The sequence below is a fragment of the Dermochelys coriacea genome, chromosome 6 (genome assembly GCF_009764565.3).
Source record: "Dermochelys coriacea isolate rDerCor1 chromosome 6, rDerCor1.pri.v4, whole genome shotgun sequence".
Classification (NCBI taxonomy): domain Eukaryota; kingdom Metazoa; phylum Chordata; order Testudines; family Dermochelyidae; genus Dermochelys; species Dermochelys coriacea.
This window is the reverse complement of record NC_050073.1, coordinates 2,179,198-2,195,064: the sequence shown is the minus strand read 5'-3', so window position 1 is coordinate 2,195,064 and position 15,867 is coordinate 2,179,198. Positions and strand designations below refer to the sequence as shown.

General features: G+C 49.7%; 2 protein-coding genes across 3 annotated transcripts in view; both read left to right on the top strand.

The window, feature by feature from the left end:
* The window catches only part of LOC119856804 (perforin-1-like), a 106,583-nt gene that overhangs the window by 66,666 nt on the left and 24,050 nt on the right, over positions 1–15,867 (top strand). The gene's annotated exons all lie outside the window — the stretch shown is intronic.
* LOC119856806 (perforin-1-like) overlaps positions 1–15,867 on the top strand; it is a 70,676-nt gene that overhangs the window by 42,120 nt on the left and 12,689 nt on the right. For both annotated transcript variants that reach the window (XM_043517170.1, XM_043517172.1), the window contains 2 exons: positions 4,051–4,637; positions 5,149–6,040. In XM_043517170.1, coding sequence (XP_043373105.1) covers positions 4,051–4,637; positions 5,149–6,040 — 1,479 coding nt within the window. The remainder of the gene's footprint in view (positions 1–4,050; positions 4,638–5,148; positions 6,041–15,867) is intronic.

The following is a 15,867-nucleotide window of genomic DNA, read 5'->3' as shown; positions in this document are numbered from 1 at the left end:
TCAACTACCTGAAAGGGGGTTTCAAAGAGGATGGCTCTAGACTGTTCTCAATGGTAGCAGATGACAGAACGAGGAGTAATGGTCTCAAGTTGCAATGGGGGAGGTTTAGATTGGATATTAGGAAAAACTTTTTCACTAAGAGGGTGGTGAAACACTGGAATGCGTTACCTAGGGAGGTGGTAGAATCTCCTTCCTTGGAGGTTTTTAAGGTCAGGCTTGACAAAGCCCTGGCTAGGATGATTTAACTGGGACTTGGTCCTGCTTTGAGCAGGGGGTTGGACTAGATGACCTTCTGGGGTCCCTTCCAACCCTGATATTCTATGATTCTATGATTCTATGATTCTAGGGGCCCTATCCAATGCCGTCCTTAGGCGGTCCAAAAAGAGTGCAAAAGATTCGCCCACTCCCTGCGTGACTTTTAAATAGGGAGGTGACGGGGCGCCCAAATCAGGGAGCTCTTTGAATGCCTCCAATGCTAGAAGCTGAGACTGTTGTAATATTTGGGGTACCAATCGTGCCTGTAGCTGAGGCTCTTCAAATCGCCCCTGTCCCAACAACATGTCAATTGATGCTACCTGGAGAGGGTCGTCCCGGGGTCTATCTAAATTAAGCACTGCCGCGTGCTCAGCCTTTTTTCTCCATGAATCCTTCCATAATAATCTCTGTGTGGGTGTTAACAACATATCTGCAAATTTCTGGGCGTCAAAGGGACACATGGCTTGCCCCGAGAATATTTGTTCTAATAACGCTTGTACATACGGATTTTTCAAGCCATACGCCACAGTAGCTTTCTGAGCCTCCCTCATCAATTTCCAGTCTAACGGCACCCAAGATTTAACCCCCTCCCTTGATACCAATACCGGGAAAGTAGCCGGCATGGCATCCAAAAATTCCCCTTCAATTATAGCATCCTTTATCAATCCATGCCAGCGCTTAATTGGTTCAGGAGATCCCACTCCTCCCCCCGCATCCCTCCAAATCACCCCCGTCCCCCGTTCTTGCCCTCGTCCAACTGAAGAACATGTAGGTGGCGGAGGTTTCACTTTTGGTCGAACCGGTTGCGTAGCGGGGGCATAAATTTTGCGATATTCTTCCTCAGCTGTCGGTCGCAACTCTCCCTCGGGAGTGAGGTGCTCCGTACAATCATAATACCCACACAACCTACAAATATGGGGCAAACGTGAGGGGCCAGGTATGCCGTCCTCTTGAAGCTGTTGCAGCAAATGCGATCGTGACGATCCTTGCGGTCTGTTTTCCTTTCTATCCAGCTCATCCATCATCTGTTGAGCTGCAATACCTTCCTTATATAACCACCGAATTATCTGGTCCTGCGTCAAGTTATCAAACTCTCCAGTTTTAGGTAAGTCAGTAATCCGAACTTGTCGGGGAGGGGCTGGTGGCACAACCGCGGGCGGCAATCCTGACCCCCCTTGTAACGGGTTCTCTGGATTGCCCGATGACAATTCCTCCGAGACCGGCTGATCCACGGCCATCGGTTCGCCCCGATCTGAGTCGTCATCCTCCAAGGGCAATGGTACCTCACTGGGGTCCAACGGCGCCAAAGGAATCATAGGCGTTGTTTTACCAAAAAAGTCTTTCGCTCCTACCGTAAAGGCCCCTTTCACTGATGATTCTAATGCCTCGCGTAATGCAATACGCGCCCCTGCCTGAGCCGCTGCGGTGGTAACGGCTCGATGAACAGTCCGCCAGATAGGGCTCAAGGCAGTAGCTTCTTTATTTCCGACCCCCACAGAGTCCCACATGTCTTCCCCCAATGTTTTCCACACCGAAGAGTCAAACACATTCTTTGCATTTTGCAACCCCGTCGCTTTCCCCACCGAAGCAATTTTTGCAGAGCTTCTGGGGAAAATTTTTCTCCCTGGTTATTAAGCAGATTGCTTAAGACTTTAAACACGGCCTGCTCATCTGCTGATGCTGCCGCTCCCATTATGAGAGATATTCCCCGCTGCTCACCTTTCAGTGGGAGCTCCCCCGCCTCTTGGGTGTCCCGAACGGAGGACACCGGCAGCAGCGGTCCCTGCTATTTCTTCCTCTGTCCGTGGTATCAAATTCACAGAATTCTATCACGTCGGGGTCACCATTTGTTGCTGCTAGCAGGCTGGCTTACAGGACAACTGAAACAGTTGCTGGTAAAAAGCACTTTATTTCCCTTCCCACAGCCATATATATACAGCAATTGTTTATTCCTTTTCTGTTGTTTATCACCCAATGTTCTCATCATTCTTATCTTTGGGTTCCATTATCTTGTGGTGGTAAAGACTCTCAGGTGCTGCTTATATCATTAGTCCTTAGTTCAGCCAAAGTTTTCTGGCCTTGTCCTTCAACTTGTTACCCGCAGCCCCGCCTCTTGTTCTGTTCTTTTCCATTACTTGGTACACATTTCTAAAACATCTGATACTCAGCATTTCCCACACTCATCCCTGCCCCCCCCCCAAGCTTGCACCCCCAGCCCAGAGCCCTGACCCCCTCCCTCACCCAAACCCCCTGCCCCAGCCCAGATCCCCCTCCTACACCCTGAACCCCTCATTCCTGGTCCCACTCCTCAGCCCTCACCACCACATCCCAACCCTCTGCCCTAGCCATGAGCCCTTCCCACACCCCAAATCCCTGATCACCAGCCCCGTTGGGTCATCAGAATCAACAATTTTCTTCAGCTGGGTCACCAGAAAATAAGTTTGAAAACCACTGCTCTGGACCACATTGCCATTCAGCTTTTGATAATTAATTTATGTCTTTTATACCTTTCATATCAGGAGCATCTTGCAATTTCAGGTTGTTTGATTTTCTACTGGCAACAAAGCAGTGGGGCAGCAGGTCGGGACTGAGGAGCACCAGCAGAGTTGGGGAGGGAACCCCAAGGAAGGACTTGCAAAGGTCTGCAGGCCAGGGAGAATCAAGCAGTCAATATTCAAGTGTGTTTTTCCTGCCCGGTTCTGCTGGGGTGAGTTCAAACATTTACTGTCCCCTCCCAGTCCGAGCCTGCTACAATCATAGGATGCAGAGCTGACACCCTTTCCTGCCCCACAGCCAGCATTGCTGTACAGTTCCAACCCAAGTGGAACACAATTCAAATCTACATTTAACCCAGCATCCCTTGTGGTTAATAAGGGGAGGGACACAAAGAGAAAGGTGAGGTGGTCAGGTACCTGGTGAGGAAGGAAGGGGACAGGATACCAGAGTAGATGGGCCCATGGATCTGCTCTTGCATGGTAGGGAGGGGGCAGGATACCAGGCTAGATGAGCCCATGGGCCTTATCCAGGGCAAAGGGGAGGGAGCAGGTTACTGGACTGGATGGGCCCAGGATCTGTTCCGGGGCGGTAGCATTTCCTTCCGTCTTTCCCCAACAGCCACAGTGTAAAGGTGACAGCGCTAGATGCTGGGGCTGATGCTGGCCATGAGAAACCCCAGAAAATGACCCTCCGTCAGTGGTTAAACATTACCAAAACCACCACTCGGCATGGCCAGAAGGGGGACCCAGAAGCTTCTACAGTGAGGCCAGTCATGGCTAGCATGGCCCAAGCTCCCACTGCTCTCACTGGTTATGAAAGCCACCACTCGCAAGCTACGGGTTGTGTGTGGCTTTGAACTTCCCCCTAGTGGCCAGAACCAGCCACTGAATCCGCTCGCTAAGTACAAGCCACGGATTCTGTCCACGTGGCACCCTCCTTCAGTGGCCCCATTGAGGAATTCTAATGACCCATTATTATATTGCACGCTGTAGAATGGGCGTGTGAAACTATACCTCCTCCTCGTTGTTAGCGAAGGAATTCCAACATCTGGAAAACAAGGAGGGGAGGGAATTGATGCAAATTAGATAATCTGTAGTCAAACATGCAAATGAGGCATCATGTCATTTGTGTAATGCCTCTAGGTTTCCTAGAGCCCAGAGTTTTCGTAGGTGTGCAATAAAATATGGCTGATGTCATGGGAGATATGTGGATGTCTGTCTCTACAACAGAGTTAACCAAGAGAACTGTCTGCCACTGGATAGTCACTAATTCTGGACCTCTGTGTGTCTCTCCCTGTAGGAGGGTTCAGAGGCCGACAACCCCTCCTGGGTGGGGGAACCCGTCACATCAGCCATGCCCAGATTTGGTGCCTTCATCCCCATCCTCCTCTTCATCTTCCCTGGGGCCTCCTCCCATTGTCACACAGGCACGGCCAATGAATGCAAGACGCACACGGCCTTTGTGCCCGGACACAGCCTGGCTGGGGAGGGCATTGATGTGACCACAATGGGCAGGAAGGGGGCCTACCTGGTTGACAGCAGCCTCTGGCAACACCAAGACGGCACCTGCACCCTGTGCCGGAACCGACTTCAAGGAGGGGAGCAGCAGAGGCTGCCACTGGCTGCAGTGGACTGGAGGGTCCACGTCTCGTGCCAACGGAAGCTGAGTAGCTCAGTGCAGCAATCGGCAATGGGCATGATGGAGTCTGCGGCATCCATGGTGAAGAACAACTGGAAGCTGGGGCTTGACGTGCCTGTGAAGCCCAAGATTAATGTCCAGGTGGCGCTGGCCGGATCGCACTCCAACCTGGCCAATTTCGTGGTAGATCATATGCGGATGGACAAACACAGCTTCGTGAGCCACGAGTTTTCCTGCGGCTATTACAGGTGAGAGCCAGCTTGGGTCAGGAGCATTGTTCTCTCTAAGCTGTGTGCCTGTGCGCGCACACACAGATACTAAACCCCACGCACACGGCGAAACACTGTGCGCACAAATATTTGTACACAAGCACAAAAATTTGCACAGAAGATATTTTTTGCACACACGACCTGTCAAAAATTGGAGGGAACATTGGTCAGGAGGGCTCACCTAGAATTGGTATCAGAGCAACATCACACAGTGATATGGGGCCTTTTAGACCTTTAGAGGGTGCTGGCTCCCACCTGGGAGTGGACAGTTATGGGGGATTTTCCTCTCTTATGTCTCAGGACAGCCCGGTGACCTGCCGTGGCCAGAGCAGGAGCAGTCTGCCAGAACAATCAAGCAGCTGGCCGTATCCCCAGCAAGTTGTGAGATTCAGCAGACTGGGTGGCTGATGCTAATGATCAGCATGCAGAGCTAACGATCTCAGCTGACTCACTAAGCTAAGCACACTCCTCACCTTGTGTCCCTGACCAGGTTCCGGGTCAGCGAGATGCCCCCCCTCACCAACCATTTCGCTCTGGCGCTGGAGTACCTCCCCGACCAGTACGACAGCAAATCCAAACTGGAGTACCAGCAGCTAATCAGCAACTACGGCACCCACTACATGTCCCAGCTGCAGCTGGGGGGCCGGGTACGGGATGTGACAGCTGTGCGGGTCTGCGAAGCAACAATGAACAGCTTGTCTGATGACGAGATCAAGGACTGCTTGAGCATGGAGGCGGCTGTGAGTATCGGAATAGGCTCGGTCGAGGGTGGGTACAGCAAGTGCGAGGAGGAGAAGAAGAAGGGGAAGGTCAAGGGGAGCTTCCATGAGACGTATCGGGAGTGCCACGTGGAGGTGGAGGGAGGAGAGAGCACGACTGACGTGCTCTTCTCCGGGAGTGATGCCACGGTCTTCTCAGCCTGGATAGAGAGCCTCAAAGCCAACCCTGGCCTGGTGTCCTATTCGCTGCACCCCATCCACATCCTGCTAGAGCAGGATGATCCCAAGCGGGAGGCACTGAGGCAGGCAGTCAGTGAGTACATCCGTGAGAGGGCCCTGTGGAGGAATTGCACCCAAAGCTGCCCCCCAGGGACTCAACGCAGCACCCATGACCCCTGCTCCTGCGTCTGCCCTGGGGATACCATGACCAACACCATGTGCTGCTCACGGGAGCGCGGCCTGGGGAAGTTGATGGTGACAGTGAAGAAGGCCAGTGGCCTGTGGGGGGACCAATCTACTGCTACGGATGCCTTTGTCAAGGTCTTCTTTGAGAGAAGGGAGATCCGGACCAACACCATCTGGAACAACAACAGTCCTGTCTGGTACATCCCCTTGGACTTCGGTACCGTCCACATCACCAGCGCCAGCAAGATCCGAGTCCAGGTCTGGGATGAAGACAAGTGGAACGATGACCTGCTGGGAAGCTGTGACATCCCGCTGGAGTCTGGGGGGCCCCACCAGAAGGACTGCTACATGAACCACGGCCGCATCTGGTTCCAGTACAGCCTGCACTGTGGGCCCCACCTCGGGGGCCGGACCTGCTTCGACTATGTTTCCCAGCCACCCCAGCAGAGCACAGCCAAGGGAAAGGAGGTGACGGCCTTCTGGTGAGCCCCTTAGATAGGGGATCAGAGAGGGGCATATGTGTGCATTGATCGTTAGTGCTCCCTGTCCAAGCATTTCCTAGCTCCCGCTCTGCTGATGCTACTGAGCTTCATGCTGTCGCCCCTGCTCGGGGATCGGTGTCTCCTATGCCCATAAGAGACTATCTGCTCCTGTGGGCTCGTCATCCTCACTCTGGGAAAACATCCCATCACAAACCGTCCATTTAAAATCCATCGGACAGTGTCTCCAATGATTGCAACCATCCAATGTATCCATCTAATCAACAAATCAAAGTATGTACCTACTGCATCCAAACTATCCACCCCTCCCCCATCCAGCCAAGCAACCAACAAATGGTTGCGTGTACTTTATCCAACATGTTCAATCAACAAATCACCAACTGGATTTAGAGTAGCAGCCGTGTTAGTCTGTATTCGCAAAAAGAAAAGCAGTACTTGTGGCACCTTGAGACTAACAAATTTATTAGAGCATAAGCTTTCGTGAGCTACAGCTCACTTCATCCAATGAAGTGAGCTGTAGCTCATGAAAGCTTATGCTCTAATAAATTTGTTAGTCTCTAAGGTGCCACAAGTTGGGGGGAGGGATAGCTCTAGCTCACTGGTTTGAGCATTGGCTTGCTAAACCCAGGGTTGTGAGTTCAATCCTTGAGGGGGCCATTTGGGGCAAAAATTGGGGATTGGTCCTGCTTTGAGCAGGGGGTTGGACTAGATGATCTCCTGAGGTCCCTTCCAATCCTGATATTCTGTGATTCTAATCAACACGGAGTACAGCAAAAAGTACTCCTTTTCTTTTTTCAACTGGATTTAGTGTATCCAATGTATCCATCCATCCAACCAATCAAAGAACGTATCCAGTGCATCCACCATATCCATCCAGCCAACCAACTAAAGCATGTATCTAGGGCAGGGGTTCTCAAACTGGGGGTCAGGACCCCTCAGGGGGTTGCAAGGTTATTACATGGGGGGCAGTCGTGAGTTGTCAGCCTCACCCCAAACCCCGCTTTGCCTCCAGCATTTATAATGGTGATAAATAAGTTAAAAAGTGTTTTTAATTTATAAGGGGGGTTTCATACAGATGCTTGCTATGTGAAAGGGATCACCAATATAAAAGTTTGAGAACCACTAATCTCATGCATCCAATGTATGCAACTAGCCAACCAATGAATGTATCCAGTGCATCCAAACAATCAATGAATTTATCTAGAGCATGCAATGTAAAAGCCAGCCAGCCAGCCAACCAACCAATGAACGTATTTATTATATATAAAATATCCAGCCAGCCAATAAACAAATGTATTTAGTGTGTCCAATGTAACCAGCCAACTAACAAATATATTTAGCATAACCATATCTATCTGTCAACCAATGTATCCAATGCATCCATCCAGCCAACTAACCAGTGTATGTCTCTAGTGCATACATGTTCTCAAGTTATTTACCATTGTGGACTGCATAGGCATCTCTCTATGTGTTATGTGGGCCACATTAACACTATATATATACTATCTGTATGGCCCTTAGGATGTGACACGGGCTGCAGCTGTGTGCTGATTGGGGCACAGGGTGGCCCACGGGCCACAGGTTGAGAACTACTGATCTAGTGCATCCAGTGTAACTAACCAACCAACCAACTAAGATCTTAACTACATCCAGCCAACCAACCAACCAATATGTGTAGCCAGTGCAACCAACCAACCAATGAAAGTCCTAAGTGCATCCAACCAACCAGTCAGCTAATATGTGCAGGCAGTGAAACCAATCCACTGCCCCATGTGTCCATCCACCAACTATATTTATCTGTCTAGTGTATCCATTTGAAAATCGATTGTCTCTACAGGAGGGGATAAGTTGCACAACTCAGGCCTGTCCTATTGCAGCTTCAGTGATAAACCCTCTGTAGAAACCCTAAGATATTCCAGGGTGGGCATGGTTCTAAACACCCAGCGGATGGGCCGGGGTCCCGGGGGGAGGATTCATTAAGGAGCTGTTCCCTAAGCAAATTCTCCCTAATTCGCAGTTTGAAGATTCTTCCTTTCCCACCCCTATCTGCATCTCTTGAGAGCCTAGATCAATAGCTCTATGGTGTACCTCACTGATGAAGGGGGGTTAATTCTGAACCCTACTGATTGCAAGTTAAATATCTCCAGCCTGGAAAACTGACATGCAGATTTGCAGCACCACTGCAAAATGATTTGCTTCTGGGATGATTCCAGCTCTCTGAATTCTTGCAAATGTATCTCCCTGCTTCAGTGAACATTTATGAAAGCAAATTTGTAAGCAGAAAGCCTTGTCATTCTTCTAGCCTCAGTGGGTTGTACCCTGATGTAGAGTAGAAATGAGTGGCTGCAATACACTCTTGGGAACACTCGGGGGAGCACTGGGCTAGAGGGGAGTGAGGCCTGGCAAGACAGGGGAGCTAGACAGCTGGATGAATTTGCTGAAACGGTGAATAGAGTGTAATGTGGCTAACGCCAGTCAAAGCAAATGGCTTCTGTCGGGCACAGAGTGGGGTGGGTGGGAAAGAGATACAGGGAGATGGGCAGTATTATTAGGGGGTATTAATATCCCACAGATGATTTTTACAAGACACTGCTATTGCCAAGGGATCCAGGAGCGGATACGAGAAAGTATCCTTCTAAGGGGATTCTACTCTGATCTGGCTCTAGGGCAGGGGGATTGGCTGGCTCAGGGGGCTGGGGAATGGGACATGGGGCCTTTCCCCTCTAGGGGGCACTGGTTCTGATCTGGCCCCATGACATGGCTGGCTGCGGGGACTGGGGAATTAGAGTAATAGTCCTCCTCCAATGGTGCAGCTCCGATTCCTGCCAGCAGGTGGCAGCCTGGGACTCGTGCCGCCCCGAGCCGGTTGATCAGCTAAATCCATCTCGCAGGTCAGTTCTGACAGAGCGAGGAAGGTGTTTGCTGGGGAGCTGGGGGATGAGCTCCTGATCTGCCCCTGGAATGAAGCCTGGGATCCTGGTGCAGAGGCTGAGAGGTGGGGCGGCTCTGGAGAGCCCGTGGGAGTGCTGCTGTGATGCATGGTGGACAGGAGAGGATCTTTCCATAGCCGCCTTCTGCCCTGCCGCACACCCAGTGGCTTCAGAGCAAGTCCCTGCAGAGTAAATGGCCCTATCTGGCATGGCCCACCTCCAATCCACTGCCCCCTGGCCCTAGCCCTTCCCCATACCTCAGTGCCCTGGGGCTAGGAGAGGTAGAGTATGAATCAGGTAGTTGCTACAGCACCCTGGGCCATACTTTAAGCTGGCTGGGAAAGCAAACCCCAAAGCAATTTATTCCCCATGCCTCTGATAGGCCTCCTGTGACTGGATCCCCAAGATAGAAACTCAAACTGGGGTGCCGCTGTGCCCCCTTAACTCTCCAACCTGGGCTGTCTCTAACAATGCTTTGCCAGTCACAAGCAGCAAAACCCTTTCAGGCGCTGAGGTCACTCTGCCAACAATAGGCAAGGGGACACCCAGCTAAATTGCATGAATGCTCTAATTATACAGAGACAGATACCAGCAAATCTCCTCGAGCCTTGCACCCCAGAAATGTACCATTCAAGCTCATTAATTTGTTTGCCACTTTGTCAAAGGAAAGTGGATATGCGCCAGCCTTTGTAACTTGAGTCGATTCCCAAAACCCTCTAAGCAAACTCACTGGTAAGGATAAAATGTTAAAGTCAGTTTATTAACTACAGAAAGATAGATTTTAGGTGATTAGAAATGTTAGACACAGAGGTCAAAGTTGGTTAAACAATAAATAAAAATAGAACGGCAGTCTAAATTTCTTAGTCTGTTAAATTTAGAAGATTTGAATCCAAGAACTTTTCTCACCCCAATGGGTGTTCCAGGCAGTTGACAGTTCTCTATGCACAGGCTGGATTCCCTTCTCAACCTGGGACCAATCTCTCCAGTTAAAAGTCTTTGTCTTCCCAATGATTTTGAGATGGGGAGGGGAGAAGCCAAGTGGTGATGTCACTGGGAGTCTGGATTCTTCTTGATGGGCCATCACCAGGGGTCTGGCCCATTCTCATATAAATGTGTCTTGTTTGTTATGCCTTTGTTACCACTGAAAGGCATTTCCCACTTACCATGTTTCAAAAGCAAACATAGCAATACTTGATAACTTCACTTAGAACGATAGCACTCACCATTCAACAGGATATTCATATTCAACAGATCACGACTTCTTCAATGATATCTCACAAGGCATGTATTGTACAAAACCTCTCAGTCATAACACAGTGGTTCCCAGGTGCTATTTTGAGATACAGAGTAGCATACCTCCTTCCCCAGCTTGTAAATGCATGAGGGATCAGGAGAGAGAAAAGCAGGGGGCAGCCTGGGATGAAGTGAGGGGGAACCCTGGCAGAATAATGGGGGGTTCAGGCAGTGAGGTGACCCCTGGCAAGATAAATGTGGAGTTTAGGCAGTGGGAGGACCTCTGGCAACATAATGGGGGTGCAGGAGGATGGGGTCATACCAGCCATGGGTTGGAGTGACAGAATCCTCTGATGGGGGGCACACAAGGGCTACCATGGGAGCAGGGGATGAAAGCGTGGATAGAACAAAACACGTGGGAACAGAGAGAGAAGGAAACCTCAGACCTGCTCTACAGCAACCCAGGGCCATCTCCCTTCCACCCCTGCCCTCAGTGCCCCATTTCCCCACTCCCACCACAGTCTACCCCACAGGACCAGGGCATCGGGCTTGATCCAGATTTACCCAGGGATCAGAATCCAGGCCTGATTCCATTGGCATCAGTGTGGTTGCTCTGCATTTATAGTTGGGTCCCTGAGGCACTAGGGGCTGGCTACAGTGCGGCACTAGGGGTGTTTTGCTGCAGGATAGGGGCTCAGCAGGGGGCACACTTCCCCCAGAAGACAGTGCTGCCCCCCAATGTCCCTGTTCAGGGCTTCTTTCACTACAGGTTCCCCTGCAGCCTGTCTATCTCCTCACACCCTGGATGGGGACCCACGGGAGTCACGTTTGATCCACCCCAGTGGTGGAACATATGCCAGCCACAGCTTCACACCCAGCTGGCTGTGGCTGGGGGTATGAAAGGGGGCAGGAGCTCAACACTGGGTGGAGCATGATGAGGAGTGAGACAGTGAGAAGAACCCCAGGAGACTGTTTTTGGTGCCTTGATCCATCTTCAAAGTGTGTCTCTCTGAACAGCGACACAGACCAGCCCTGGCCGCCGGTAGGGCTCATGACAGAACAGCTCAGCTCCTGAGACAGGTGAGTGATGGGTGGGTGTGCTCAAACTGTGGCCATCATCAGGGATCCCTTGTGCCGGGTGCTGCTCAGATCCCAGCCAAGATCAGGGATCTCATCATGCCAGACACTGCACAGACCCCGAATGAGATTGGGGACCCCATCACGCTGGGCAATGCTTAGACCCCAATTGAGATCAGGGCTTCCATCACTCTAGGCAGTGCACAACCCCCTCCCTTGCCCCCACCCCAACCAAGACTGGGGACCCCATTGCGCTGGGCACTTATTAGACCCCAAGTGAGATTGGAGTCCCCATCACAGTGGGTATTGCACAGACCTCAACCAAGATCAGGGCTCCCAGCCCCCCACGGCTCTCACCCACTAAACCCCACTCTACTCCCAGGGCTCTGGATAAAACCTGGTGTGACATTCCCCTGGTGTTATCTGGACTGATGATCTGCTAGGTCACTCCAATCCTCGACTCTGGGAGACAGCCTTACCCTGCTCTGTTGTGAGAACACCCATGCCTGGGCTGTTCACACACAGCCTCTAGCATGTAAGCTGCTCCCAGTTACGTGAGTGAGCACTTTTGGCCAGCTTCTGCTTGGATTGTGCAACCAAATGGCACTAGCCAATATCTCCGGTCCCAGACACAACCCTAGGAACCTCCATCTTGTGGTGTCCAGTTATGCCCGCTGGATGCTGCAAGTTTATATGAGTTCATCAATTTAACAAAGAAATTGATATTTACCAGTCTTGTTATCCCAAGGGGAATCTCTGACACTGCTTTGGGTAGAATAAATAAACAAATTTATTAACTACAAAAAATAGATTTTATATGATAAAAAGTCAAAGCACAAGAAATCAGATTTGGTCAAATGAAATAAAAGCAAAACACATTCTAAGCTTATCTTAAAACTTTCAGTGCTCTTATTAGCCTAGATGCTTCTCACCACAGGCTGGCTGGTTGCTCTTCAGCCAGGCTCTCCCCTTTGATCAGTGCTTCAGTCCCTTTGTGGTGGTGTCTGTAGATATAGGTGGAAGAGAGAGCCAGTATGACAAACATCTCTCCCTTTTATCATGTCCTTTCATCCCTTGGCTTTGCACCCCCCACTTCAGAGTCAGGTGAGCATTACCTCATCGTAGTCCCAAACTGACCAAGGGGAAGGGAGGTGACTCATTCGAGAGTCCAGCAGATCCTTTCTTGCTGCCTAGGCCAGTGTCCTTTGTTCTTGAGAGGCTGGGCTGGGTTTGTCCCATACATGCCCTGATGAGGTGTGTGAACTGCCCCTCTGTTCCTGGAGAGTTTTGACTGGGCTTGTTTTAAGCCATGAGGACACATTTTTAGCCTCATAATTATATACATGAAATTACAACCTATAACAGTACTATAACAACAATGCTCGGTGCATCATGAGCATTCCGAAGACACCCGACATGACAAATTTTGCATTGGATACCACACAATCATATTATAAGCATGCACATGGGGGTGCAGACTGTTCCCCCGAGATACAGAGAGTCACACCCAGGCATCCTGGTCCCCAGCCCCCCGGCTTTAACCCACTCGACCCCACTTGGCTTGGAAATAGTGACCATAATATAATAATAATAATAACATTTAATAACATTTAACATTTAACATTCCTGTGGTGGGAAGAACACCTCAGCAGCCTAACACAGTGGCATTTAATTTCAGAAAGGGGAACTTTGCAAAAATGAGGAGATTAGTTAAACAGAAATTAAAAGGTATGAAGTGAGCTGTAGCTCACGAAAGCTTATGTTCAAATAAATTTGTTAGTCTCTAAGGTGCCACAAGTACTCCTGTTCTTTTTGTGGATACAGACTAACACAGCTGCTACTCTGAAACAGTGACTAGAGTGAAATTCCTGCAAGCTGCATGGACACTTTTCAAAGACACCATAATAGAGGCCCAATTTAAATATATACCCCAAATTAAAAAACACAGTAAAAGAACTAAAAAAGAGCCACCGTGGCTTAACAACCCTGTAAAAAAAGCAGTGAGAGATAAAAAGGCATCTTTTAAAAAGTGGAAGTCAAATCCTAGTGAGGTAAATAGAAAGGAGCATAAACACTGCCAAATTAAGTGTCAAAATGTAATAAGAAAAGCCAAAAAGGAATTTGAAGAACAGCTAGCCAAAAACTCAAAAGGTAATAACAAAGTGTTTTTTAAATACATCAGAAGCAGGAAGCTTGCTAAACAACCAGTGGGGCCCCTGCATCATCAAGATACAAAAGGAGCACTTAAAGATGACAAAGTCACTGTGGAGAAACTAAATGAATTCTTTGCTTCAGTCTTCACGGCTGAGGATGTGGGAAATTCCCAAACCTGATCCATCCTTTGTGGGTGACAAATCTGAGGAATTGTCATAGATTGAAGTGTCATTAGAGGAGGTTTTGGAATTAATTGATAAACTGAACAGTAACAAGTCACTGGGACCAGATGGCATTTGCCCAAGAGTTCTGAAAGAACTCAAATGTGAAATTGCGGAACTATTAACTATGGTTTGTAACCTGTCCTTTAAATCAGCTTCTGTACTCAATGACTGGAAGATAGCTAATGTAACGCCAATATTTAAAATGGGCTCTAGAAGTGATCCCAGCAATTGCAGACCGATAAGTCTAACATCAGTACTGGGCAAATTAGTTGAAACAATAGTAAAGAATAAAATTGTCAGACACATAGAAGAACATAAATTATTGGGCAAAAGTCAACATGGTTTCTGTAAAGGGAAATCATGTCTTACTAATCAATTAGAGTTCTTTGAAGGGGTCAACAAACATGTGGACAAGGAGGATCCAGTGGACATAGTGTACTTAGATTTCCAGAAAGCCTTTGACAAGGTCCCTCACCAAAGGCTGTTACGTAAATTAAGTTATCATGGGATAAGAGGGAAGATCCTTTCATGCATTTAGAACTGGTTAAAAGACAGGGAACAAAGGGTAGGAATAAATGGTAAATTTTCAGACTGGAGAGAGGTAACTAGTGGTGTCCCCAAGGGTCAGTCCTAGGACCAATCCTATTCAACTTATTCATAAATGATCTGGAGAAAGGGGTAAACAGTGAGGTGGCAAAGTTTCCAGATGACGCTAAACTGCTCAAGATGGTTAAGACCAAAGCAGACTGTGAAGAACTTCAAAAAGATCTCACAAAACTAAGTGATTGGGCAACAAAATGGCAAATGAAATTTAATGTGGTGTGACAAAGCTCTGTCCTTGCCTCCATGGGTCCTGCACTTCCTGGCAGATTTCGCTAGCCTCAGAGGCTCACTGTGACCCTGCACGTAACCCTTCTCTCTCTAGAGACAAGGGTCACAGTCTACTGAGACATTTTCATCATAAGCCAGCGAGGGAGGTGAGGAGAAGTTATCCTTCCTTGCACAGTCTCTGTTGTCTCTCAGACTCAGTGATTAATCAGGGGGCAAAGGTGGGGGGGAGCCCGGGCCCACCCTCTATGACAGCTCCAACCCAGGGACCCTAATAGTATCAGCTATGGTAGCTGACCTTTTAGAAACATGACATGTACAATTCCCTGGGCTACTTTCCCCACAGCAGCCCTCACTTCCTCAAGTTCCACTTCACCCTTACCTCAGGGCCTCCTTCCTTGTGCCTGATATGGTGTGTACTACTCGGTCTCTCCAACCGCGCAACTTCCTCCCACAGCTCCTGACATGCACCCCCACCTGACTGACTGGGAGGCTTTTAACTAGTTTCAGCCAGCCCCTGATTGGCTTCAGGTGTCCCAATCAACCTAGCCTTGTCCCTGCCTTCTTAATTGTTCTTAAGAAAGTTCTTAATTGGCCCCAGGTGTCTTAATTGACCTGGAGCAGTTGCCATTTCACTTACCCTGGTACCAGGGATTAGTTTAGCCTGGAGCGAATCAATCTCTCTCTCTCCCACTGCTCTCCCATAGCCTTCTAGCTTGGAGGGACGTGGGAAGCTGCTACTCTTGCTGCTGCTGGGCCCTCAGCTCTCCCTGCTGCTCCAGCTGCTCCCCTGGCTGGGCCAAACACCCCCCATTCTCTGCTACCTGGTTGCTGGACCCCCCACTCTCAGGTGCTGCTACTGCTGCAACTGCAGCCTTGGGGGGGGGCTGCTAGCCCACTCCCCAGAGAGAAGGAGTGAGGGACCCCAGCCACTGCTGTTGTGGACACCACCACCACCACCACCACCTGAGAAGGGTCCTTTCTGCCTGCCTGGACCACCACCTGGAGTTCCTGGAGCTGCTGCTGCTGTGGAGTCTGCTGGCTGGAGCTGCTGAAGCCCGAGGAGGAGGAGAAGGGGACCATCTACCAGTGGGGGAGCACCTGGAGACTTTGCAGACCACCGTGGAGGGGGCCTAAGA